Below are 27,561 nucleotides of genomic sequence, written 5' to 3'. Positions count from 1 at the left end.
CATGGGTCATGTTGGCTATTATAGGAGATTTATCTTCATGTATACAAAAATTTCAAGACCCTTGTACAAACTTTTGATTATATTTGTATGGACAGAGGAATGTCAAGAATCTTATGATAAACTCAAAAAGGCATTGGTATCAGCTCCCATACTAAGAGCACCAAAATGGGATGTCACCTTCCATGTGCACATCAATGCCTCTACATTTTCTATTGGATGTATACTAGCAGCTCAATGATGCTGAGAAAAATTACACAACTACTGAGAGGGAAGGATTGGCCATGGGCTATGCACAGTAAATGAGTTACGATACTATTTGTTAGTTAACAAATTTGTGTTCTTTGTTGACCACCAAGATCTTCTTTACTTGGTAAATAAACCATGTGCTACATGACACATTACAAGATGGTTACTCATCTTGATGGAGTTTGACTTTACGGTTATAGTACTACATAAGGGATCCACACATGTGCATGCTGATCATTCATCCACAATTTCAAATGGAGAAGCTCTTATGGGGGTAGATGATGATCTCCATCCCTTGTTCGAAGTGGATATAATTCTTGAGTGGAGCATTGATATAGTAAACTTCTTAACCAACGGATTAGCTATATACAAGGCTATGCCCAAAGATAGAGTCAAAAAATTGATAGGATTAGCAGCACCTTTTCAATTAATCTCTGGATAACTTTATTAGCTAGGCAAAGATGATATTCCTCTCAACGATGTGTACCAAAGGCTGAATATGTTCCTATTTTAGAGGAAGCTCATTGTAGCTTAGTGGGGGGGATTACAGCCAAGAAAGTCTTTCAAGCTCGGTTATGGTGGCCTACATTATTTAGAGATGCTACATAATTTGTTAAAAGATGTGATGAATGCCAATGGTTTGACATCACTCATAACAAAGATAGAATGCCATTGACTGCTATCATGTCTCTTGGTTTATTCCAAACACAGGGCTTGGAATTTGTCAACCTTATAAGTCCAGCAGCAAAATCTACAAGGGCAAGATATATCATTGTGAACATGGACTATTGTTCAAAATGGGTAGAAGCCAAAGCCATAGTTAAAGTTGATGCTCATAGAACAACAAAGTTTATCTATGAGTATATTATTACCCGCTATGGTTGTTTGTTGGAAATAGTAAGTGATGGGGGAACACATTTCATAAATGAGGTTGTAAATTTACTTTTGGGGGATTGTGCATTGGAAATATTTACCAAAATCTGCACATATGCAACACGGTTTATCTTTCACATGCACATCATATTTTCCCATGTGTGCATCATCCCCATGCAATTCGATCTTAAAAACTTCATACTTGTGCTCCACTCTCTACACTTCTTCTACCACCATAACTTTCATTTTCAAAGTGGCCTTTATTTTTTGGCCGCTTCCTCTGATATCGACGTGCTGTACTTAACTCTTATGCCATTTTGCATGCATGAGCCCCCAGCCTCTATGTTAGTAGTGGACCCATATGGCAGATCTTTTGAAGTTGCAGTTGTAAAGAACCTTGAAGCCCCACTGCTACGCGATGGGGTGGGCATAACACCTTCTGCATTCTTGCTTTAAAACAGTTTTTCAATGAAATCATAGTATTACTGATCATAATCCTCGAAAATATTGAGTCCATTGTTTTACAAAATATATCATCCGGACTCTCCGTTGAAGACCAGCTGATCAACCAACGAGATTCAACATCAGAAATCCATTCACAAAGGTCATTCTTTTGGTTCATCTGTATCTTCCTCGACGTACGCATGGGTGTCCTAGCAACCGCGAGCCCGTGCATCACCTGGTCAGAACCCTCTAGGATCCTACTTAGGTGTCCTAGCACTTCACTCAGGGATCGCTTCGTCAATCCTCACCCATCGTTATCGGAAGCGCACCATTTTAACCATACCGAGGCTGGTCAAGACCTCGGCAGGCTTTGCCGAGGTCGAGCGACGCCCCTCGTCGACTCCCCCTGCCAGCTGTTGCAAAATGAGTCTCTTCTTAGTTAGACACATACCAAATGCTTCCTCCAACATTCTGGCGTAAAACAATCCTTTAAAAGAAAACAGAGGTTCTATGCAAGTAAAATTCCTAGTTTGAGATTGGTTCTACAAAACCCTTTTCCTTTAATCCAGATTTTCTTAGTGAGAATCATTGATCTCTCATCAGGGTAATCTACCCATCATTTGACTGAATTTCCAACTAGATTCTTGGTGATTTTGGTTATAAAGGAAAACTATGCTAATTCAACGGTAGTCTATCCTATGTGTCAAGAATTGGAATTGGTCACGAGGTTTTTTACTTGATTCAAATTGAGAGATGGGCAAGTAATTTACTGGCCACCATTCTTACAGTCATGGTGGTCTAACCAAAATTATCCGGTTTACTTTTAACTTTGATTCCAAGGATTTTCTTCAGATAAACATCTAGTGAACTTCTAACCGTAAGGAAAATTCCAACTTTATAAATTTTATTCCTTCCTAACCATAATAGATTAAGAAATGGTTCTATATGAGAATATCATACTTTTTAATAAAAAATACTCTTCTTCCATTAATCTAATTTTGGATAAATATCAATTTGGTGATTTATCCACATAAAATATCTAAGAATATGCTTTCTACCAATTTAATTATCAACCCTAATTTTCTAGGTGGAATTATGGTGAAAATTCCTCTTTTGTCACCAAAATTTAATTTAAACCTTTATCTACTTAAAATACCATATAAATTCTTCTTTTAATTAAATACAAATATCCATTTTTTTTAATATACTTAAAATTCCTCTTTTTGCATTTAAATGATTGAATTCCAAATGTCATGGAAATTTCTCTTTTATCATTTAAAAATTATTATACATAAAATAAATTTATCTAAAATTTCTTTTTTTAAATTAAATAAAATACCCATTATTTAAAATATAAAAATTCATATTTTTCTATTTAAATGTTTGAATTACAAATGTCATGAGAATTCCTCTTTTATCATTTAAAAATTCTTATACATAAAATAATTTTTTTTAGAATTTCTCTTTTAAAAAAATTAAATATTTATGCATAAATACTAAAAATTTATTTCACATGAATATGATGAAAATGATTCTTTTTGCATAGGATTTCCAATCCTAGAATATGGTAGGAAGTCCTCTTTTAGCATTATGCATAAAAATAAGATATGTATTATTTTTTGAAAATTTTTGCCATAGCTTCGCTGCTATTACTGATAATTTAAAAGAATAAAACATTGTAATGCAAATATGATAGAAGATCTATTCTTAAACTTAAATCTAAACTATGAATTTAAATCATAATCATAAACTTAATTATGATTATTCTACTAAATTAAGCTATTCCCATTATTCCTCTTTTCCCAAATTGATAGGATTATCTCTTTCTCATTTAGAATCAATTAAAGTAGTTTTTAACTACCTATAAATATTCTAAAAGAATATACCATTATTTTGTTAGCATAAAAGCATAAAAATATCATTTTCTTATCCTCTAGCTTAACAAGCTTAGAGTTTGGTTTTGAAATAAGAATTTATCAATGAGAAGCATTCTTTTGCTAAAGAATTAGCCATAGAAATGACTATTCTTTTTGGAGAGAGAGATATACATAAGAAAGTATTCCAAATAAGCATAAAGATTAACTTTTTCTTGATTACACATTAAAATTCTTAGGGAAAGCTTGATTTGAATTTAAAACAACCAATTAGAAAACTTCTCAAGCTTGAGAGGGGTTCCGTCTTGGGTTCCGGCCAATCTACGACTGTTGGATCTTTGCGGGGTCAAGAGAAATCCCATCTTTAGACATTATGAATCCCAAGTATTCCAACCAGTCAACTAAAAAAGAACACTTGCTCTTTTTTGCAAAGAGTTGGTGCTTTCGTAGGATTTCCAGGACCTTGCGCACATGAATTTCTTGATCTGCAACATTCTTTAAGTACACCAAGATATCATCAAAGAAGACAAGAACAAAATCATCCAAGTATTCTCTGAGAATATCTTGCATAAGACGATTAAACTTTGTCGAGAGACATTAGTCAATCCAAATGGCATGACTGTGAGCTCATAATGCCCATAGCGAGAATTGAATGTTGTCTTCGGGATGTCCTGTTCCTTGATTCTAATCTGGATTCTGATCTGGTAGTACTCGGATTTGAGATCTATCTTTGTGAACATTTGGGTCCCACTTAACAGATCCGAAAGTTCATCAATCCCAGGGATAAGATACTTATTTTTAATTGTTAGTTGATTCAATCCTCTGTAGTCAATACAGAGTCTTAACGTTCCATCTTTCTTCTTCTGTAGTTGATTCAATCCTCTGTAGTCAATACAGAGTCTTAACGTTCCATCTTTCTTCTTCTGAAAGAGAATGGGCGCACCCCAAGGTGAGACACTGGGTCTGACGAATCCTTGCTCTAACAGTTGTCTTAACTACTCCTTAAGTTATATGGCTTTAGGGGGACTGGCATTTTGTATGCACGCTAGGCTACTGGGTGAGCTCCAAGGGGGGTTAACTCGATCTCATGATCTACTTCGCGAGACAGAGGTATCTCAGTTAGCTCTTCTGGGAACACATCTGCATACTCACTTAACCACTCTGGTTCTTTAGCCTTGCATTTTATATCTACTGGATTCATCTTAACGACATAAATAGCTTGCCTCTTTCTGAGCCCTTTTAATAATTTAGAAGCCTTGACTAATTGTAGCACTGGGGATCCGAAAATTCCAGTTCCTTGAACTTTATTCCCGTGAAGGTCAAGGAAAGAGATGGTTCCTTTGTGACAATGAATGTCACCTGATTCTTATGGAGCCAATCCATTCCAAGGATTCCATCATATATTCCTAAGGGTAGGAATTTGAACTGGCACTCTGTTATGTTCCCATCTAGACTAAACTGAATAAGGTCTGTCTCAAGGTGTGTGAAAAGAATCTTTCCACACTGGCCAATTCTACTTGCATAGGTTTCCCTGATTTTAGATTTAGGACTAACTTACGCAGACATCCTGGGGAAATAAAAGAATGAGTACTGCCTGAATCAATCAAAAGCTTGAATTGCTTACCCTGGTACTCTGCTGGAGTCTGGAGGACTAAAAATTGATGATTATTCCCCTGATGCTCAATTGTGGCATAGATCTATTCTTTTTCTTCCTCCACTTTCTCAGCTATAGTAATGGCTCTAGCTGTTTTGCAGTCTGAGGTGGAACTCTCTCTCTTTGGTTTCCCCAAATTTGGGAGGGAGTTTAGAGACTGCTTTGCATGGAGGCTGCAGGGCTGAGCTGGCACTCTTCTGGGGTTGGCGTGGGAGACCCTGATTGGACTGATACGAAGGAGTATGTCTCGGCAGGGTGTTTAAAGGTTCGTCTAATGGTGGTGAGTACTTGAGGAGAAGAGCAAATGCCTGGTGATATTCTTCAATAGTTTTGCTCCCTTGGTTTAGCTCTAAGAATTCATTCATCTTGGTTTCTAAAAATCCGGGGGGGCAAAATCTCTTCCTTAGATAGGCTTTGAGATATCACTCTAGGATTGGGTATTCCTATCTAGATGGTTAGTGTCGCAATGGTTTCTCCATGCCACCCTGGCTGTTTCCACAATCTTCAGCCTAGCGAGAGCCATTTTCCTCCTCTCTCGTTGTATCCGGTGACATAAAAATATTCCTCCATTGCTTCAACCCACTTCTCCACAGCCTCGCCCAAGTTCTCCCCTTCACTTTTGATGAAGGGTCCTGTCAGAGTTCTGTGAAGAGCCTTGCGAACGTCGGGGTCAAGCTCTTCCTCACATCAGTGAGAGGATCTGGCTGTCGGCCACAGTTCCCTCGCCTCATAATTCTACCAAAAATGATACATTATTAAATTTTTATTTTGATTTCGTCAACGAGCTCCTAAGACTTAAGAGGTTCGAAAAATAATTTCTTAAACAAGATAAAAGATCTTATTGGAGATCTATGACATATGTCCGAGTAGCAAATTTTGCTTCATCAATTTGTCATATAATAAACAATCACTTATACAATAAGGAATTTTTCCATAAAACATTTCTTTATTTATACAAAGGTTGCAAAATATGTACATAGAGCATCTCGGCTCTAGAAAGTCAAAACCTCCTCGAGAAATGCATAAGACGACGATACTAGGCTACGGACATGCCCCGATACAAATGTTCCCTTACTGCCAAGGGAGCTACTATCTTCTTCTTTGAAATAAAGCGGCTAAGAAGTCTATAGATATGGCAGGAAAGTCTAAAATCTCGAGGCGTAGGGTGATATAAAATAACACCGTGAATGACTTTTAACCTCATCAGAATCATGGCCAACGAGATATTTTCCCTCAACATCACGCGCTGGTCGCAACAAGAGGCATGGACATATTGCCCTGCAAACCACTTGTGCTGCCGTCTCTCCGTTGGGTCTGGGAAGTATAAATCCTCAAAATGGCTTGCGAGTCTGGCTCAGCTCGTTCGAGTTGTAGCGGAAGAGATGAGATGCTCAAAGGCGAAAGCAGTCATATCTTATAAAACCAAATTCTTTGATTAAAAATCTTCAATAATGAAGCTTAAGGAATGAAAATACAATACATAAATGCTCTTTTTGAGTTTTTATTATAAATTTCTGATAAGAATTCATTTTTCTTTCCTTATTAGCTCTCAACAAAGCTCTGATACCAGTTGTGAGACCCCCACCCCCTCCCGTGGTGCCCCCTCCGAGGGCGTTGGCAGCGGAAGTGGCATCAGCCTCACGCGCGGGGCAGGGATCCACACTCGGGGCCTCGCCCCCCAACCACGGATATCCAAACAAGAGACTAGCCCGGCGGTTCCTCTGAAACCCAAGCCCAAAAAAACTTCCCTCGCCCAAAAGGCATGGGCGATTCCACCAAGGAAATCATCTAACGAGAGAATTGATCTAACGAGTCAAAGTCTTAACTAACCAAACTGATCCGATTGAACCCGAAAGTCACATGGTCAGATCAAGGAAGAGACTTGTACTTGGTCCATAGAATCATCGCTTTTTTCCTCCTTTAATGAGGCACAGCTGACTGATTCTCTCCCACAGAACAAGAGTCTTCCTAAGACTTAATCTAACTAACGTAACTTAATCGTAACTATTTATAAAAATTTGGTTATATTTTGCCTGGGTACCGAGGAAAAGAGTTCCCAGGTCCCCTAGCCAACGTTTCAAGCAAAATTCAAGGTAGTCATACCACTTCACAACCAATATAAAATTGCCATTTTAACAGATTCGGCTGTCTTTAAAACAATCTTTCAATGAAATCATAGTATTACTGATCATAATCCTCAAAAATATTGAGTCCATTGTTTTATAAAATATATCATTCGGACTCTTTGTTGAAGACCAGCTGGTCAACCAAGGAGATCCAACATCAAAAATCCATTCACAAAAGTCATTCTTTCGGCTCATCCGTATCTTCCTTGACGTACGCATGGGTGTCCTAGCAACCGTGAGCCCGTGCATCACCTGGTCAAAACCCTCTAGGATCCTACTTAGGTGTCCTAGCACTTCACTCAGGGACCGCTTCGTCAGTCCTCGCCCATCGTTATAGAAAGCGCACCATTTAAACCATACCGAGGTTGGTCAAGACCTTGGCAGGCTTTGTTGAGGTCGAGGGATGTCCCTCGTCGACTCCCCGCCAGTTGTTGCAAAATGAGTCTCTTCTTAGTTAGACACATACCAAATGCTTCCTCGAGCATTCTCGCGTAAAACAATCCTTTAAAAGAAAACAAAGGTTCTATGCAAGTAAAATTCCCAGTTTGAGATTGGTTCCACAAAACCCTTTTTCTTTAATCTAGATTTTCTTAGAATCATTGATCTCTCATCAGGGTAATCTACCTGTCATTTGACTGAATTTTCAACTAGATTCTTGGGGTGATTTCAGTTAAGGGAAAACTATGCTAATTCAACGGTAGTCTATTCTTTGTGTCAAGAATTGGAATTGGTCACGAGGTTTTTACTTGATTCAGAAATCGAGAGATGGGCAAGTAATTTACTGGCCACCATTCTTACAGTCGTGGTCTAACCAAAATTATTCGGTTTACTTCTAACTTTGATTCCAAGGATTTTCTTCAAATAAACATCTACTAATCTTCTAACCGTAAGGAAATTTCTAACTTTATGAATTTTATTCCTTCCTAACCATAATAGATTAAGAAATGGTTCTATATAAGAATATCAAATTTTTTTATAAAAACACTCTTCTTCCATTAATCTAATTTTGGGTAAATATCAATTTTGTGATTTATCCACATAAAATATCTAAAAATATTCCTTCTACCAATTTAGTTATCAACCCTAATTTTCTAGGTGGAATTATGGTGAAAATTTCTCTTTTGTCACCAAAATTTAATTTAAACCTTTATCTACTTAAAATACCATATAAATTCTTCTTTTAATTAAATACAAATATCCATTTTTTAAATATGCTTAAATGATGTTCACTTCAAGGTGGGCTTTCAAGGATTAAATCCGGATAGCCAATGCAAAATTCTAACATTCTAGTGGTACATTATTTGGTGATCAAAAGCATAGAATCGGGCAATTTAAGAGTAGGATCAATTGATTGGACCGTTCTATCGATGATTTCTTTTTTAAAGGTGAGTTCTTTGGGCTTTTCCCAAGTGCTTCTTCTTAGTGCATGGGTCCCAACAGTGCCTAAATGCATGTCCTTTAATGTAGATACCCCTAGGTATGATTTGATTGTATGAAACATGCGGTGCAAGTACACTCAGCAGTGGTCCATGGGCTTTTGCTATCGAGGTTTACTAAGACTGTTCCTATAACGTTTGTGTATTTTAAGGAATTTACTATGTTACTCCTCCTGACTCTTTGGACTTGACAATTATACCAACACTACTTCCCGCATAATAGGCGACTCAATTGAACTTTTATGCTTGTCTCTCTAGCACAAGCGACTTGACTTGTGAAATAGCCATTGTTGCTCATGTGTATAAGTGAGGTGAAGCTTTTTAAGGAATTACACTTGGGCACATTTTGGCCTTTTGTAACTTGACTCTTGACTCTTATGCCGCTGTAGGCTCATTTTGGCCATTGGGGCGACTTGACTTTTGAACTCATGCTATGCACGCATTTTAGCGTTTGCCAACTTGACTTAGAGTTGCATGTGTTTATACGAGATGACTCCTAAGAAAATGAAGGAGAAATTTGATTTTGAGTATGCCATGAAAAAGCTCCCATGGAGTCTTGTTGAGTGTTGATTAATGATTGGTGCAATAAACCAATGACCATGGCTATCCATACAGTAAATTTACAACAATGGCATCCTTTATATCATCATCCCATTCCATGCATATAGCTGTCCAAATGCACCATACAGCTGTACTTATTCCATAAAGACTCAAGTATAAGGCAATAGGCGACCACACCAAGTACTTGGGTAGATGTGAATGGATGTGAAGTGATGTAAATAGATGCGAATGGATGTGGACTTGGGTAGATGTGAATGGATGTGAAGTGATGTAAATAGATGTGAACGTGATGTGATGTGATATGAATGGATGAGATGTGATGTGAATGGATGTGAAGTGATGTAAATAGATGTGAACGTGATGTGATGTGATATGAATGGATGAGATGTGATGTGAATATGTTGTGGCGTGATGTGGTGAGGATAGATGTGATGAGATGCAATATGATGTGATTGGATGAGAATGGATGAAGGACGATGGGAATACATATGACTAGATGTGGAATATAAGAGTTGTCTCCTTCATCAAGAAGAGTTTCATTGCATTCATCTTTATCTATATAATTCTCCCCAAGAAAAGATCCATGCATTTGCTCTTCATCTTTCCCATCAACACTTGCATCTTCATGGCTGTCCAACTGGTTCATTTTCAGCCATCCATACATGCATTAAAGCCACTTGACACAAATCATTAGCATCTCCTTCATCACTTGAAGTGTCCCATAGCAATTGCTTCCAATAAGAGATGTGGACTGAAGTGAACTCCTAGTAGAAAGCTCCTTCATCACTTGAAGTGTCCCCATAGCAATTGCTTCCAATAAGAGATGTGGACTGAAGTGAACTCCTAGAAGAAAGCTCATGTATAGACGGGGTAGGCTTGTAGAAGAGCTCCACTAATAACATGATCTCATTAAGAGCAATGTCATTGTCAATATCCATGATGCATTGGACCACTTGCATGAACTCCTTACCTAATTTTTGCATAAATCCACCTATGATATCCTTCTCTTCAATGTTAGGCACAAAGAAGGAAAGGTACCAATATTCCTCGGCATACTTAGGAAATGAATCCACATGTAATAATGGCATGCATTTTTCCCTAAAGCTCCATTGCTCTTGAGTAGCCCCACAAAGTTTTGTACCACTTCATAGGCTAACTTTTCCCAATCCTATTTGTACTCATGCATAATTTGCATGACAGCCACCATTGTCTAGCTTTGCCTCCAAATTTTCATGTCACTTGCTTCACTTTGTCACCTTCATTGCATGGAAATGCATAAAAGTAGGCATCCCAATTGTGAATCCATTCCTTGAGCTGTATACAAGTGACTCCTTCCCCATCAAAAGAGAACAAAGCTTCTACAAATGATTCACCATGCTTGAACCATAAGCTTCCAATAGGAGTTGAAATCATACGATCCACAAATTCATCCTTTGCCAAGGACTTTGGTGGTAGCTTGGAATGTATGACCTCATCATATAACCGTGCATATCTATCTTTGTTATCCTCATTGGAAATTATGGCTACTTCCTTTTGTTTGGACTCCATCAAATCTTGCCTATGCATTCCTTCCTTTCCATAAGGCTTTGACAATGGTGAATCAAGTTCTCTTGAAGTGTTGTCTTCATACCTTGAGTGTACCCATTGGAAGTTTCCACCTCAATTTCAACCTTTCCATGCCGATTAAGCCCACAAGATGATGGATTTGGAAGTGATATTTGTGGTTGTGACCAGCCTCTTGTCCTATCAAGGGAAGTATCAATCTTTTTCACACACCTTTGCACTTCATTTACCCCATCACCAAGCTTCTTAAAGCCCTCATCCATAGCATTGGACATTTGCTCCATGAGAACATTGCTTTGCCGTATATGCTCACTGTTTTGCCTCAAAAAAGCTCACTGTTTTAGAAGTAAATATCCCTTTGTGCATCCTTCATAGCTTCGGTGATAGTAACCTTTAGCATATCCAAAGTAATGTGCTTCAAGGAAACTTGTGCACTTCCACTTGTGTGCCCTGACATGCCCTCATTCACCATGTGATTACTCATGTTATGTAAAGGCATTCCCTCTTGTTCACGACGGTCACCTATGGTACTAATGAGGGTTTTTGGTGCTACCGATGTCAAAATTGAAAGATCAAAGGCTTGCCATGTTCATCTCGATGAACAGTTCTATCACCCTGGATCACCGCTTCGAGCACCCCTATACCTCTCTGTTTTGACTTCTAGTTGATGGTCAACTATGAGAGTTGACCATCCATATGGTCACAGAATTGAAAACTATTTGGCTCATTGGGAAGATCTTGAATAGTGTTCTCCAGCTATGTAAACACCTTCAATTTAGTCCGCACCATTTTTGATTGAATTAGGGGTTTAAGCCTGACCGAATTGTCCACTTTACAACCTGAGATGGTGTCCGAATCCACCACTTGATAGCTAGTTGGAACAGCCTTAAGACACTCTTTTAAGACTTCTAAAGGCCCTTGAGAGATCTTGATCTAGTTGGGACTGAATTGCACTTCTTTTCCCACTGTAGAGTGCAGAAATTTCACAAAAATATTGCCATAGTTTCCCCACAATTTGGCCCAAATCTCAATTAAAATATAAAAGCAATTTCCCAATATCCAATCATGATGTAATGCCCCAAATGATCATCATCAAAAGCATATGCTTGCTCATGTGACCTTTATGCTTTGACCACTAGCAAACATCTATGGCATATCCAATCAAGTGATCAATGGCTACCATAGCCTCGGCATGCTTGCAATATAGTCGATTGTATGTCGAAGAAGAGCTTTATGCTTGTGCCGATCTCCCGGCCAAGCCTTTCCACCCTCGTACCTAGTCCTATTCTAGGCACAAGTTGGGGCCAAGTCTTCACATCCAAGTACCTAATCCAAGTACCTGGTCCTATTCTAGGCACAAATTGGGGCCAAGTCTTCACATCCAAGTACTTAGTCCTATTCTAGGCACAAGTTGGGGCCAAGTACCTAATCCCCCTCCTTGCCACTTTACCAAAAGCACTCATGACAAGGAGAGTTCATGCCATGCTCCCTCCGGGCCTCTCCTCCAATGCCCGAAGTACCCTCACAAACATACTAGATACTATGAATTGAAGTGGGATACAAGTGAAGTGTATGTTGATGTAGCTTCAAAAGGATAAGATAGGAGTACTTATAATGTTTTAAGCATGACTCATGCTATTTCATTTCATCATTACAAAGAACATGTACTCATGGTTTCCCCATTCATCCAAAGTAGCTCCATCACATCAATCACCACAAAACAACATCCACATAGCATCCAAAATCATGTGATTCACAAGCACAATTCACTAATTTGCATCACTTCAGCCCGATTGCCTTTACTCCATGGCTCTCATCAATGCACCAATTAAACAATCATATGGCAAGTAGACTCCCATGGGTTCAATGAACACTAAAGGAGTGATGTTTGCTTAATGCTTAAGCAAATCAATGGCTCATATGATGCATCCAATAAATCCTTTCAATTGTGTGATGTAATGGCTATGCAAGAGCTTCAAAGTCTCATGATCATTCCCATCATTGCAATTAGCATGCAAGTAGGCAAACTAATGGCATTCCAAGCATTTCAAGTGCAACCATATGCATCCCATATTTCAAATGTAATGAAACCTCTTAGCAATGGCATTCAACATATGCATCCCATATATCACATGTAATGAAGCCTCTTTATCCTCCATGCGACTCCAATCACATCAAGTGATTACCAAAAAAAACATGTGAATCATGAAGAAAATCCATATGCTCCATATGACACCCCCAATGGTAATGCATGTGTATGAATGGCATCCAAAACATACCACTAGCATGTAATCATGGCCCAAATGGTAATGCATGTGTATGAATGTAATCAAAAGCATACCACTAACATGTAAACATGGCCCAAAAGTGTTCAATAGCATAAGGCAAAGCTATTAAACCCTTCAATCCCAAAAACTTAGACTTAATGTGTCAAGACCCCCAATTCTTGCCAGTAAGGTTTGACAATAGGCCCATGTAGTGGAAAGATTAACACATGTGAACTATATTCCACCCATTATTGATGCCAATGGTAGGAAAAAATCACTGATGTCGGCCAATGTTTGAGAAAATAGTGTTTCTTGAGGCAAAACCCTAATCCTTGAGGTTGGATCCAAGATTCATCCAAATCAATCAAAAGATTGATAGAAGCACTCACCAATGGTAGAAGACCTTCAAAAATTTGCTCACTTTGTTGAAGCTCAATTTACTAGTTTTTTTCCACCTTCTTCTCCATGCTCCATAGCCTTCATGCACCTCCAAAGGACTCCAATATTTTCAAGTCCTCATTGGACAAGCTTGATAGGTGTTAGATCCAAGGCTTCATCTCCATGAATGTGTTAAAAAAACTACAGCAGTCGGCTTCATCGCTCCCTTTTTTGCGCTGAAAACCAGGCCTTAATCTTTGCCTCCTTTTGTAAGCTCAACACTAAGCTAAGCTTAGCCGAGCAAAATTGCAGCAAAATGGACAGCAAATCGCAACAAAACGTACAACAAACGGTCGCCCTAAACTAGCATGATTCAGTCCATAATCTCCACAATCCGCCATGGCTAATCACACATTACTAGGCTCGTTTTGAAAGCTCATGAAAAGCTATCTCAAAACCCTGAAGAAATGATGAACAATGGCAAGGAAAGGGAGCTCTATTTCCTCAGAAATTAGACATGTAGAGATGAAGGGTTAATGAAATAAGTTTTGGATTAGGTAAAATTAATCAAGATTACCACTAATTTTACCCCAATTTTGATCCTCCCTTTCAAATTTTGGGGCGGTCGCCTCAGAAATTGGTCCCTCAACCAAACCCATGATCCCAAAACTTTACCCAAATCAAAAAATCAAGATGATCCAAGCATTCCACACTCCCCATGCCCCATTTCTTGATCAAGGGCTCAATCAAAATCAAGAAAATCAAGAAAATGTAAATTTTTTTAAAATTTTCAGAAATCATGGATCAAAGACAAGGCTCTGATACCACTGTAATGATGGGGAAAAGAGAGAGAGAAAGATTGCACTCATATTGGAGTACCACATGCACTCATGTGATGGAGTACCACATGCACTCAAGATGGAGTACCACATGCACTCAAGGGAGTACCACCATAGCCAAGAAGCATGAAGCTCCAAGAAGTATGATCATTCATAAAAGTATGTTCCCCTAGTTATAATATTCACTTACATACTTGCCCACCATTTCACACTCATTAATGTTGGGCCTTCATACTTGCCCGACCATACCTATGCCCATGGCTCTCTTTGAGTCTAATTCCAAGCCCCCTTTATTACAGCAAGTACCCTTTAGCTCTGATATATCATCATTGACACAGGACCTTTTGTACTTCTTGAAGAAACTCAAATATACATAAAAAATTAAAGCATAGACTTGGATCAAATTGTTATGATTGAGCATAGCTAAGCATATAACAAGGGAAAATAGATCAACATCACCATCAACACACTATTGGGTGCAATCTTCCCCCTCGACCCCCCAGATGTGTGTGGCTCCTCTCCCACACACGCTACTTAAATCATATTTTATAAATTTAAAGCTTGGAGCCATAAATAACATAGCTTTTCCAAAATTGGGCTTTTACAAAATTAAACCAAAGTTCAATGCTTTTAAAGTACCTCATCGAAAATAAATCTTGCCTAACATATGTACAATGGGCCAAACCATACAAAATTAATTATTTTGCACACATGTGCATGGCTAGATAATTCCATCCAATGTCCACCTTTGTTGTCCCAAACTTATGATCTATACTCAAAGACAATCCACAGTGTTAGATCACAATTACTCTAGTTTCACTCACAAAAATAATAACGACAAGTGGTAAACATTATCTAGATTCACTATCGATTATTTAATGCTATATGAAATATAATTAATTGGATTCACTCACAATGTCTTCACACATGTCACAAAGTTGATCGGATTCACTCACAATCAAACTCGCACACATTAACACTACACGTCTCACATGTGTTACCATTGATTGGATTCACTCACAATCAACTCAGCTTGGACACCCAATATATTCTTTTCACTTGTTGGGGTCACCCAACAATCAATAAATTAAATATTGTAACACCTTTAAATCTAAGATGGCAAAAAAGGAACTTTTTGAACCCTCTTGGTTTATTAATGCTTTTCTTGTAGAGTAGTCAGGGTTTCTTATTATACGCTGTGATAAAATCTATAAAATTGCTAGCATATTAACTACCAATTTCCAAATTAGTCCCTTGGAACCCATAATAGTTTTCACATCCAAAATTGGGTCTTTGCTTTTACAAAAATAACCTTAGTACCAAGCACACTTGCTTAGACACTTGAAAATAAATATGAGCCAATACACACATGGCAAATAGATGTGTGATATGCATCATTCTTATACAAATACAATGCCTGGCTAAAGCCAAAATAAGGCATGGAACCAAACCAATTACTAAGACTGGCACATGGTCCCAACTTAAAAATAATACTATACTCCTCACAATAAAAAGGTGTCCACCATGAGCTATGCATAAAACCACCATCCATGTATCGCCTCCATTGGCACCATCTCACTGCTCATCACCTATTACTCACAAAGACAAATCAAATTAGTGAGAATAATTAATTGAACTCCTCAGTCCCAACATGTTTACATTCATAGGCACAAACACATAACACCAATAACACTAGCTCATTATTTAATGCAGTACCAATAACATTAGTTCAGTATTTAATGCAATACCAATAACACTAGCATGGCCTGTCAGTATTAATGTGGCATCACCCACCATAATACCGGCTACTACTAGCATGGTATAATGGTATCTCATGCATCCTCGATCACTAGCATGTCAGTATTAATGTGGCATCACCCATAATACCAGCTACTACTAGCATGGTATAATGGTATCTCATGCATCCTCGATCAAACCAATATCTAACACCTCATGCCGGTATTTAAAATTTATATTTCGGAATTCGACCCTAGGAGCTAATAATAGCTTAAAAATCCAAAATTGGGTCTTTGCTTTTACAAAAATAACCTTAGTGCTAAGCACACTTGCTTAAGCACTTGAAAATAAATATAAACCAATATACACATGCCCTATAGATGTGATATGTATCTCATGTCAGTATTAATGTGGCATCACCCATAATACCGGCTACTACTAGCATGGTATAATGGTATCTCATGCATCCTTGATCACTAGCATGTCAGTATTAATGTGGCATCACCCATAATACCAGCTACTACTAGCATGGTATAATGGTATCTCATGCATCCTCGATCAAACCAATATCTAACACCTCATGCCGGTATTTAAAATTTATATTTCGAAATTCGACCCTAGGAGCTAATAATAGCTTGAAAATCCAAAATTGGGTCTTTGCTTTTACAAAAATAACCTTACTGCTAAGCACACTTGCTTAAGCACTTGAAAATAAATATAAACCAATATACACATGCCCTATAGATGTGATATGTATCTCATGTTAGTATTAATGTGGCATCACCCATAATACCAGCTACTACTAGCATGGTATAATGGTATCTCATGCATCCTCGATCACTAGCATGTCAGTATTAATGTGGCATCACCCATAATACCAACTACTACTAGCATGGTATAATGGTATCTCATGCATCCTCGATCAAACCAATATCCAACACCTCATGCTGGTATTTAAAATTTATATTTCGGAATTTGACCCTAGGAGCTAATAATAGCTTGAAAATCCAAAATTGGGTCTTTGCTTTTACAAAAATAACTTTAGTGCTAAGCACGCTTAAGCACTTGAAAATAAATATAAACCAATATACACATGCCCTATAGATGTGATATGTATCACTTATACAAATATAATAGCCGGCTAAAGCCAAAACGAGCCGTGAAACCAAACCAATTATTAACATTGGCACATGGCCAACTAAAAAAAAATATTTAGCTCGATCGGCATCGTTTGTGTGGCACGTAATCAACATCATTGCATTGTTTATCACCTATTACTCACAAGCATGAATAGTCCTCGAACAATTAATCCTAACATGATTACATTCTTAGGCACAAACAAATAACACCAATAACACTAGCTCAATATTTAACATGGAAGTCACCCACAATTCCAATAACACTAGTATGGCCCCAAATGCATATAGTAATAACACTAGCATGCTAGTATTAATCCTAACATGATTACATTCTTGGGCATAAGCATATAACACTAGCTCAGTATATTTAACACGAAAAGTTACCCGCAATTCCAATAACACTAGTACGGCCCCAAATGCATATACCAATAACACTAGCATGTTAATATTAACGTGGTATCATCCACGATGCATGGTACAATGCATCCCTGATCAACCATAGAGTATAATGTCTAACAATGTGTCCCTGATCAACTATAGAGTAAAATGTCTAACAATTATACCACATAGCTCTTTATTCAATTGTTGCAAGCCAATCTTGCAAAGGGCTTACTCTTTCAATGAGACACATGTTGCTTACCCCTAATGACAATGAAGACAAAAATCTATTTGAAGATGCCAAGTGTATATATGACTTTAAAGAAGATGCATTTAAATCACAAGACTCTTAGAGAAGGCTTTTATAATGAAATTAAAAAACTCATACTTCAAGGCTTTTTTGAAGATGCCAAGTGTATATATGACTTTAAAGAAGATGCATTTAAATCACAAGACTCTTAGAGAAGGCTTTGATAATGAAATTAAAAAACTCATACTTCAAGGCTTGTTAGAATCATAAATACACTCATCTTGTACAATTGAATTTTTAAAGATCTTCTCCACAATAAGCCAACCAACCATTGATTGTGTAACGCCAAAAGTTTTGAAGTTCCTTAGTAAAATAAGCTCCTACAATGAATATTCTAGGGAAAGATGCCTTTGACCAAGGTCCTTGTGCTTTAAAATGGAGTGGTTTCTAAGACATGCTTTGTAAGGCCTATAAAACTTCCTTTCTCCTTCTACATGAATGGTAAATATCTATTTCTTTCTACATTTCTTCCTCTCCATTATGGGGAGGTGGGCATCAATGCCATGATATAAAAGACGATGCATTTGAATACCAACCACATCATTCTAACATCTTTGCTTATTACTAGATTGAAAGAGAAGTTGGTAGTTTTATGCAAGTTAGAGTACCTCACACGATTTCGTTTACATATATATTTCTTTAGTGAAAGCATTTTAAGTGCTTAAAGAGGCATGCACAATACCCACATCTTTCTTAAAGCTATTAACAATACTTCATTATATATAGCTTGCATGCTTTAGACCTACTTGCTATGTCTTGCACATGTTGTGTGAAGTAAGATATGAGAAGATGTTGAATGGTGGTGCCTTGTAATCACCTACAGCATCATATGGAGACATAATTCAAATAAGTTCTTAGAGGCTCTCATTTGAAGCTTGCTTTTTTCTTTTTTTTCTTTTTTTGGGTGAACACACCCATACATGCACCACACACTCATGTGCATGCATGCATGCATACTCATTTGTTTAGCAATATGAAGACCACAAATGAAGTGCCAAATGTGCAAATTATTGTGTTTGTGAGTTATGCAGGATTTAGTGTTATGAATATTGCGCGAGCTAAGCCTGGGCGGCTTATCCTAGCAGTAGTGACCTTGCCTCTCGAATTTCGAATCTATGCACTCCCATAGTGGAAAGTGATGGCATGTAATTTCAGAACCCTCCCTCTGATAAAAATGAATGTTACTCTTATTGAAGTGACCCCGTCTTTTTTGCACGCTGTGACACTCTGCACATACATACTGGAGCTTACACACATGGATCACATGGATGCACACACACACTTGCATGGATCACATGGATGCGCACACACACACATGGATCACATGGATGCACACACACACGCTTGCATGTGTGGAAATTTGGGGGAGGAGATAAGGATGGATGGAATACCTAACCTCAATCTAGTGAGAGGGTAGAGAGAGACTGATTGCGCGCAATCTCCATACCTGCCCTTCCTTTCCCTCTTCTTGGTCCCTTTGTTGCCAGAGATCTCCTTATTTTCACACCTAAAGTCGTTGCGCTTCGTCCAATTTGCCGACACATCGCCGCTGTCAAGCTTGTGTGTAAGAGAGAGAGAGAGAGAGAGAGAGAGAGATGGCGTTTGCGAGCTGAAGTTACAGGGTTTGCAAGGGTGACCTATGTAGGTTTGGAAGGGTGACCTGTTTAGGGTTTGGCCTTCTGAAGCAGTGTAGTGCAGTGCCGGTGGGGGATCTGATGGGCTACGCTTCTGTCCTGGGTCATCTCAGACAGGTGATACCCTGAGCGGAGGGTCCAAAAATGGTGGATAGTAAGGAAATCGAGGAACTCAGAGCGCTTGCCTTCGCCTCCATCCCCACCGTAGCGCGTAAAGCTCAGCATCAAGCAGGGGGCGCTCCCCCTCTCAAGGGAAAGCGCAAACGGACATCAGTTGACACCGAAGAAGGAGAGATCTTATCAGACGAAGAAGCAGCAGCTGCTACTGCTGCTGCCGTTGCCGCGGTTAGTCCCAATTTTCTTTGAAATTTTCTTCAAAACCCTAGTTTATCAACAGGCGTTCAATGTCTTTGAAATGTGTTGTTAGCGTTGTAGCCTGCTTTAAGAAGGCTTACTCGCGTTACCTACATACTCTAGCTCCTTGCCATTGCTCAAGGCTTCTTCCTGCCACTTTGGCTACAAGTGTTGTGATTAATCTTACACATGAACATGTCATCATAGACGTATAGATTTTTAGTCAGCCACTTTTATGCTGCCCTAATTTAGCTGGTTTGGAAAGCAGAAGTGAGGTGATGCTTATTTCCGTCGGGCCATGTGTCAGTGGTGTTTAAGCCAACACTTCCTTTGTTTCGGATACAATACTCAGTTGTGTGATGGCTGTGACACTTGAGTACCCCAAGCCAGGTGTATCAGACTTAAAAACCATGCCAGGAAGCTTCAATCAAGTGCAATTTCTTGTCAATGTTCTCATGGCCACTGGTACAGACGGTTTCATTTCACCATGAAATATGCATGGGAAGTTCATGTTGACTCAGCAAAGAAACACTACAACCTTGACTTCAAATAAATGCAAAGCTTAGATAATCTTTATTTCTCCAGGATCACTTCATGCTTGCGATGCCAATGAATAAGAGTATGTACAGGCTAGTGCAGATTAGACATCACCTCATAGTCTTAAGGTAATGGAGCTTTTACTTTTAGCTAAGCAGTTTGTCATGCAGGTGTAACTATCACTAGAGTTTACTTATGCTTGAGATTTATTCACGGTGGATGAAGGTCATATTAATGTTATTCTTTGATGTGATTGGTTGCTTGGTGATTTTACAATGAACCTGACTTTTTAGCATGAAGATAAAAAGGTATATTTGTAGAAAATTCGAGACATTTCAAAAATCTGCGTCCATCACCCAAGAGGAAAATAGATTAGATTACTTGTAACATGCAACTGGTATGAATAATGTAATGCACAACCAGGCCGTATTTATACCTTTATGTCAGTGAGCATGAAGCAATCCACTTTAATCTTTATTCAGAGGAGACACAGCCGTAGAGAGAGAATGTAGAGATGACACTAGATTGGGTCGCAATCTGCCCTTCTGCAAGCAGGAGTATTTGCTTTATTGCTTTGGAGAACTTCTTTACAATGCAGAAAAGTTATTGAGGATGGTTTACTGAGGATTGCCAAATGCAAGGATGATGTAGACCAAATGTCGGTTGAACCATCAAACGGGCTGAGAATTGTTGCTGGTCGGATTTTCTTACTGCTGTTGGCTTGTTTATTATGCTCACAACTGTTGAAAATAAGCATTAAATGCTATCATTTTCACATGTGTGAGCTAGGCAGCTGTTTTATTGTTGGCCGATTGCACTTGACGCTGGCCAGCAGGCATCTAATGCTCAATAAAGCTGGCCGATTGAGCCTAAGCCCTTGTTAGCCCATTTGATGGCCCATGGGCTGCCCTTATGCTAGGTTTCCATGGCTGGCCTTAGGGGTGGCCAAAAAGCCTTGCATACCCTTGCTAACCAATGCTTCTACATGCTTGCTATCTATGCTAGGGTAACCTACGTTCTCCAATTGGGTTAAGTGACAGACTTTGACACCTAAGGCTTGGAAAGGCCTACATAGCTTGTGCGTGTCTTTGGACTAGGGCTCTCAATGGGGTCACAACGTATGACAAATAATACTAAAAAAGATACTAACTCTAGACAAGTATGGTCGGCATGCCTAGACATATTGGTAGACGACCCTTCTCATCTTTGGCCAATAGAATAAGCGCTCCAACTTCTCCAAGGTACTGTTGATACCATGATGACTCCCAACAAGGGAATCATGGGTATCATGAAGAAGTGCAGCCTTTTACACAACGGGTTTTTGTAAAACAACTAGTCATCTTGAACTGTATAATGACTTGGGGCTGAACTGGGGGCCAAATTGTATGGAGTCTCAAATTCCACAGAATCTGCACATCGTGCCTTGATACTATCTAAATCTTTGCCTTGAATTTCTAGCACAATAGACTACTGCAATGTGTGAATGGTGGATTTTCGATTAAGAGCATCTGCAAACAACAGGGTTATTCTTGCCAAGGGCATACTCAATCATGTCTCCAAATTGTTGGAAGATTTGATTCCACCTAGCTTGTCTATCACTCCATTGGGCACTAGGCATGGTTTGCAATTATTTAAGTGCTTGGTGATGAGTCTTTAGTGTCAATTCCCTTCCATAAAGGAAATGTTTCCAATGCTTGAGAGTTGTGATCACCCCTAAATAGCTCCTTGTTATACACCGAATAATTCGTCTTGGCGTCATTCAGCTTGCGGTTGTAATAAGCCACGTTGTTGCCCTCTTGTTGTAAAACAATGCCAATTGCAAGATTGTGATAACCTCAAATGGGTCATTGTATGATGCCAACTTAGCAACCGATGCTTTAAGGCCACTTTCTCCAATGCATGGAAGTTTGTTGGAAATTGGGTGGGGGGCCAAGTCTCGAGAGGTCGCCCATCCGAGTTGTGTTCAAGCCAATGCGCAATTAACTGAAGGTCTCTACAAATTGGTCTAGCCTTCGAGACCCAAACCTTAAAGCAATGGAGGACCTGTGGTCTATTTTACTTGTTGAAATCTCCTAGTGCTACACTTTGGCACCACTTTTTTGTCAACGCCCCCACCTCCCTCCCCTTGGTGCCAACTTGTCCGCTGCTTAGCTCAGAGGTTGAACTTGTCCATGTTTTCTTGGCTCAAAGGCTCTTGTGATGGATTTGTGCACCTCCTTGGGACTTGCTTAGTGGCTGAGCTTGAATGCTCTGATACGAATGTTGCACGCACGAAGGCCTTGCTGTACTGATCCATAGTCCTAAGCTTAATTAAGAACAAGATGCAGATTAAACATGATTGAGACAGAGGAGAGAGAAGAAGAGATACATGGGTGGTGTCAGGGTTTTCTTTTATTATATGGTACAAAAGGTGATATGAAAGTCTACATATTCTAGGCCCTTGGTCTACCCCAATAGGGTGACCTTTGGCCTTCTGCATGCTTCTTCTAACTTCTAACTTCTTCAAAAGGTGAATGATGAATGATTGATTAATGCAAATTCTGACTTTTGCTTATATACATGCTAGAGGAGCTGGTCGGCCACTTGCTGTTGCTGTCGGCTTGTTTTAGACACATGTTATCACATAAAATATTATTATAAATGCTGCACTGACTTTAGTGCTTGCACCTTCTGCTGGCTGATTCATTGATGTTGATCGCCTGCTTGCTAGGGTTCCCCTGATGGCTACCGACTTCTGTATGATAGCCTTCTTATGGTTGCTAACTGGGTTCCCATGCCTCGCCGACGCCGACGCCTTAATTGCTGTCCTAAATAGGGATTATGTTGGTCATGTTGAGGTTTATGCCATGGCACGGGTGTGCACGGGATTGATGCATCAACACCTAGTGTTGAAACGAAGGAAACAACTAATTATGCTCAATACAATTGAGCATTCTAGGTTCAGTGTAGCTATGACCCTTCTTTACATGATGCATGCTTATTAGTGGTAGATTCTCATGTAAGGTACTTTGACAGTGGTGCGAGCAAGCACATTACGTCACACGGAGTACATCACAGTGCCATTTATTTACCTCGTTGGGAGATGCACCCAAGGAGGGTAGTGTTACGTTTGCCCCTTATGCTGTAGTAGGAGTTGGGAAGATTGTGCTCAATGGTGGGACAACCATGCTCTCAAATGCATTGTATGTACTAGGGATCAAGAAGAATCTCCAGCTAGTTTCTTCCATTGCTGGGTCCGACCTAGTTGTCTGTTTTGTTGATGACAGATGCACTACACATGATTGCAGTGGTGGAGATATCATAGCTGCATCTGAAACTTTATGTCATGGCCTCTACAGGCTTGATGCACACCCTAAGGGGGTGTTCACACCAATTAACTTTGAAATACCCAACAAATCCCCCTTTGGAGTGATGAAGGGAATGCTTGACAAACCTTCAATAGTGTCTATACTCCAACACTAGCAAAGAAACAAGACATGTTTCCCGCTTCAAACTTAGAGGCTAGTACGTGTGGCTGAGAGGCCGGTGAGCATGGTTCAGAAGGCTTAAGGGTGTCATGTGCACAGTGCGTATCTACCGTGTGCTACACGCACACAAGACTAGCTTCGAGGTTTGGGGAAGCTTGGAGCTAGGCAGGCTGATTGGCGAGCTAAGTTAGGGATAGACTAAAGGACGGGCACCCAAGTATGGACGGGTGGGCGCCCAAGTGTGGACGCGCGATGATCGGCCAAGAGCCTATAAAAGAGTGGCCACGGTTAGTCATTAGTCATATAGAGTCTCGCATGTTTTGTGAGAGTTCTATGGTCTGGAGCGTGGATCTAGTGCAGACATGCACCTGCTTTACGCAGCCGAGGCCGGCAGTAGTCTCGAGGCCCGCATGGATAGCTTCGTGGCGGTATGGGACGTCGCGAGGTAGAGATTGATCGGTACATCAACCTAGTTAGCTCAGCTCGTGGCTCGGTGGGGACAGCCAAGTCTGTGGGCTTGCCCACGGCTGTCATGGTTGGGTGGTGAGTCGGGCCTGCACCCCCTTCTTGTTTGTTTGTTTGTTTGCAGGTTTTGAGTCTCGTACCAGGAGCGTTCTACGAGGAGATCTATGGGGTTTTGAGAGTGGTATCAGAGCTACATGATACAAGATCTATGGGGTTTTGACAGTGGTATCAGAGCTACATGATACAAGATCAAGTGGAAGGATCGTGTTGAGGAGGACGCTACATGGGAGACATTGACTACTCTTCAGAGAGATTACCCTGGTTGGCTTTTTAGTGAGCTCAGGAGTGAGCTCTTAGAGGAAGGAGAGTATGTCATGTGCACAGTGTGTATCTACCGTGTGCTACACGCACACAAGACTAGCTTCGACGTTTGGGGAAGCTTGGAGCTAGGCAGGCTGATTGGCGAACTGAGGTAGGGATAGACTAACGGGTGGGCACCCAAGTATGGACGGGCGGGCGCCCAAGTGTGGACGCCCGATGACCGGCCAAGAGCTTATAAAAGGGTGGCCAAGGTTAGTCATTAGTCATATAGAGTCTCGCATGTTTTGTGAGAGCTCCATGGTCTGGAGCCTGATCTAGTGCAGACGTGCACTTGCTTTACGCAAGCAAGGCTGGCAGCAGTCTCAAGGTCCGCGAGAGTAGCTCCGGGAGCGGTATGGGACGTCGTGAGGTAGAGATTGGTCGGTACGTCAACCTAGTTAGCTCAGCTTGTGGCTCGGTGGGGACAACCAAGTCTGTGGGCTTGCCCACGGCTGTCATGGTTGGGTGGTGAGTCAGGCCTGCACCCCCTTCTTGTTTGTTTGTTTGTTTGCAGGTTTTGAGTCTCGTACTAGGAGCGTTCTACGAGGAGATCTATGGGGTTTCGACAGTGGTATTAGAGCTACATGATACAAGATCAAGTGGAAGGATCGTGTTGAGGACACTACATGGGAGACATTGACTACTCTTCAGAGAGATTACCCTGGCTTTTTAGTGAGCTCAGGAGTGAGCTCTTAGAGGAAGGGGAGTATGTCATGTGCACAGTGTGTATCTACCGTATGCTACACGCAAGTATGTCATGTGCACAGTGTGTATCTACCGTGTGCTACACGCACACAAGACTAGCTTCGACGTTTGGGGAAGCTTGGAGCTAGGCAGGCTGATTGGCGAGCTGAGTTAGGGATAGACTAACGGGCGGGCACCCAAGTATGGGCGGGCGGGCGCCCAAGTGTGGACGCCCGATGACCGGCCAAGAGCCTATAAAAGGGTGGCCAAGGTTAGTCATTAGTCATATAGAGTCTCGCATGTTTTGTGAGAGCTTTATGGTCTGGAGCCTGGATCTAGTGCAGACGTGCACTTGCTTTACGCAGCCGAGGCTGGCAACAGTCTCGAGGCTCGCGAGGGTAGCTTCGTGGCGGTATGGGACGTCGCGAGGCAGAGATTGGTCGGTACGTCAACCTAGTTAGCTCAGCTTGTGGCTCGGTGGGGACAGCCAAGTCTGTGGGCTTGCCCACGGCTGTCATGGTTGGGTGGTGAGTCAGGCTTGCACCCCCTTCTTGTTTGTTTGTTTGTTTGCAGGTTTTGAGTCTCGTACCAGGAGCGTTCTACGAGGAGATCTATGGGGTTAACAAGCATGGCCTTTGCAAAAGACTCAGAGGTAATGTCCTGCCTCGGTAGACGAAGACATCCTACATCAATTCATCAAGACGACCCTCCTCCTCGCTCTAAGTAGGGTTAAAAAGGTAATGGAGTGTTACAAAAAAGGGAAGGCGATGATTGGAGCAGCATGACACAACAAGGCGACACATGACAACAAGGTGCAACGAGGATGGTTTTGGTAGTCTGCTATGCCTTCAAAGGCATGAAATGGCTTCAGCTTTGCCACCACTTGATGCACCCGCAAAGCATGTCTGTGAGGGTTGCATATTGGGCGAAATGCATCATGCATCATTCCTCACATATGGTTCAGTGAGGGCTGCCCATAAATTGCAACTTATATACAGTGATGTATGTGGTTTGATGCATAGGTGTCAGGTACGATACCGTACAATTTGTACGATACGATACCGTAAGGGAAAATATGGTATGATATAAATTTTTTTCTTGTCGTACGATAAAATACGGTGTTTCAAAAAATACTTATAAACTTAGGTATTTTCAATTTCGAGATATGGAGTATTTGAAAAAGGAGCGAAGCATCATAGTACAGACAAGCAAAAACAAGACCATTACTCCCCATTTTTTTTTTGGGGAAAAATATTTTTTTGGGATTTTTTTTTGAAAAAAAGTTTTCCCGAAAAAATCCATACAAGTCCGAATGGTACGGTATGCCGTCTTACGGAAACAACTATGGTTTGATGCAGACACCATCTATCGGAGAATGCCCCGACTTTGTCACGTTCATTGATGACTTTTCTAGATTTAATTGCGTCTATGCTATCAAGACAAAATCAGAGGTGTTTATGTGCTTTAGGCACTTTTAGCACATGGCTGAAAATGTGTCAGGTTGCAAAGTACAGACCCTTCATATAGATAAAAGAGGGGAGTACATGTCTAAGAGATTAATGCATACTTGTCAGAAAGGGGCATTCAACACCAATGTACCGTGCCTTATTGTTGCATGCACTGAGCTTGATTGTGATAACGCACAATAGGGCCTTCTTTATACCTTTATGTGGTGAGAATCTTTAGCATCCAATTTTGTAACGCGCGGAAGCTCTGGGTAGTCTTCTTTCAGCCCTAAACACTCTTGGAAACCTTCTGATGCAAAAACGCACCATCTGATGCAAAAACGCAGGTAGAGAGAGAATAGAGAGAGAGAGTGAGAAGTGCTGGAAATTCAGTATATACTATGGTACAAAAAGGTACATATCTGTACAGCCATGGGCTGCCTTCATAAAAAGGTTCCTAACCCTAAATTCTGTCCCCTATGGGACCTCCTATTGACTCACACCCCTAGTGGGTGGAATGAATAAGACATTGAGCACTTGGTGCCTTTTATAAGGTTCTTGGACAATGTGGGAGCTGGCTGACTGCTGGTCGGCCAGTTCTAAAAGCATTTAATGCTTTTCCTTTTAACGCAGCCGACTGGTCTTCTTGTTCATGATGCGCAGCCTGCTGCCCTTGTCCCCTGGTTCAGCCGACACCTCCTACAGCCAGCCGACTCACTTCTGCAGCCAGCCGACTGCACTTATCTGGATCAAGGTTTGCTCCAAGTCCTGCTCCATGTCCATCTTCTAC

The 27,561-nt window shown here is 40.4% G+C and overlaps 1 protein-coding gene across 6 annotated transcripts in view; it reads left to right on the top strand.

Moving 5' to 3' along the window:
• The first annotated feature begins 19,223 nt into the window (after positions 1-19,223).
• LOC147639811 (zinc finger C3H1 domain protein) overlaps positions 19,224-27,561 on the top strand; it is a 32,193-nt gene continuing 23,855 nt past the window's right edge. For 5 of the 6 annotated variants that reach the window (XR_015262036.1, XM_086774316.1, XM_086774330.1 and 2 more), the window contains exon 1: positions 19,224-19,804. Coding sequence is in view for 4 of the 6 variants with exons in the window: in XM_086774316.1 (XP_086630442.1) it covers positions 19,604-19,804 (201 nt within the window). In the remaining 2 variants the exon portion in view is untranslated. Of the gene's footprint in view, positions 19,805-20,081; positions 20,479-27,561 lie in introns of all 6 variants that reach the window. The other variant, XM_086774340.1, reaches the window with a different exon arrangement.

This window comes from Cibotium barometz, chromosome 3, assembly GCF_041138505.1.
Source record: "Cibotium barometz isolate CiBa-2024 chromosome 3, ASM4113850v1, whole genome shotgun sequence".
NCBI classification, from domain to species: domain Eukaryota; kingdom Viridiplantae; phylum Streptophyta; class Polypodiopsida; order Cyatheales; family Cibotiaceae; genus Cibotium; species Cibotium barometz.
This window is presented reverse-complemented; position numbering and strand designations above follow the sequence as displayed.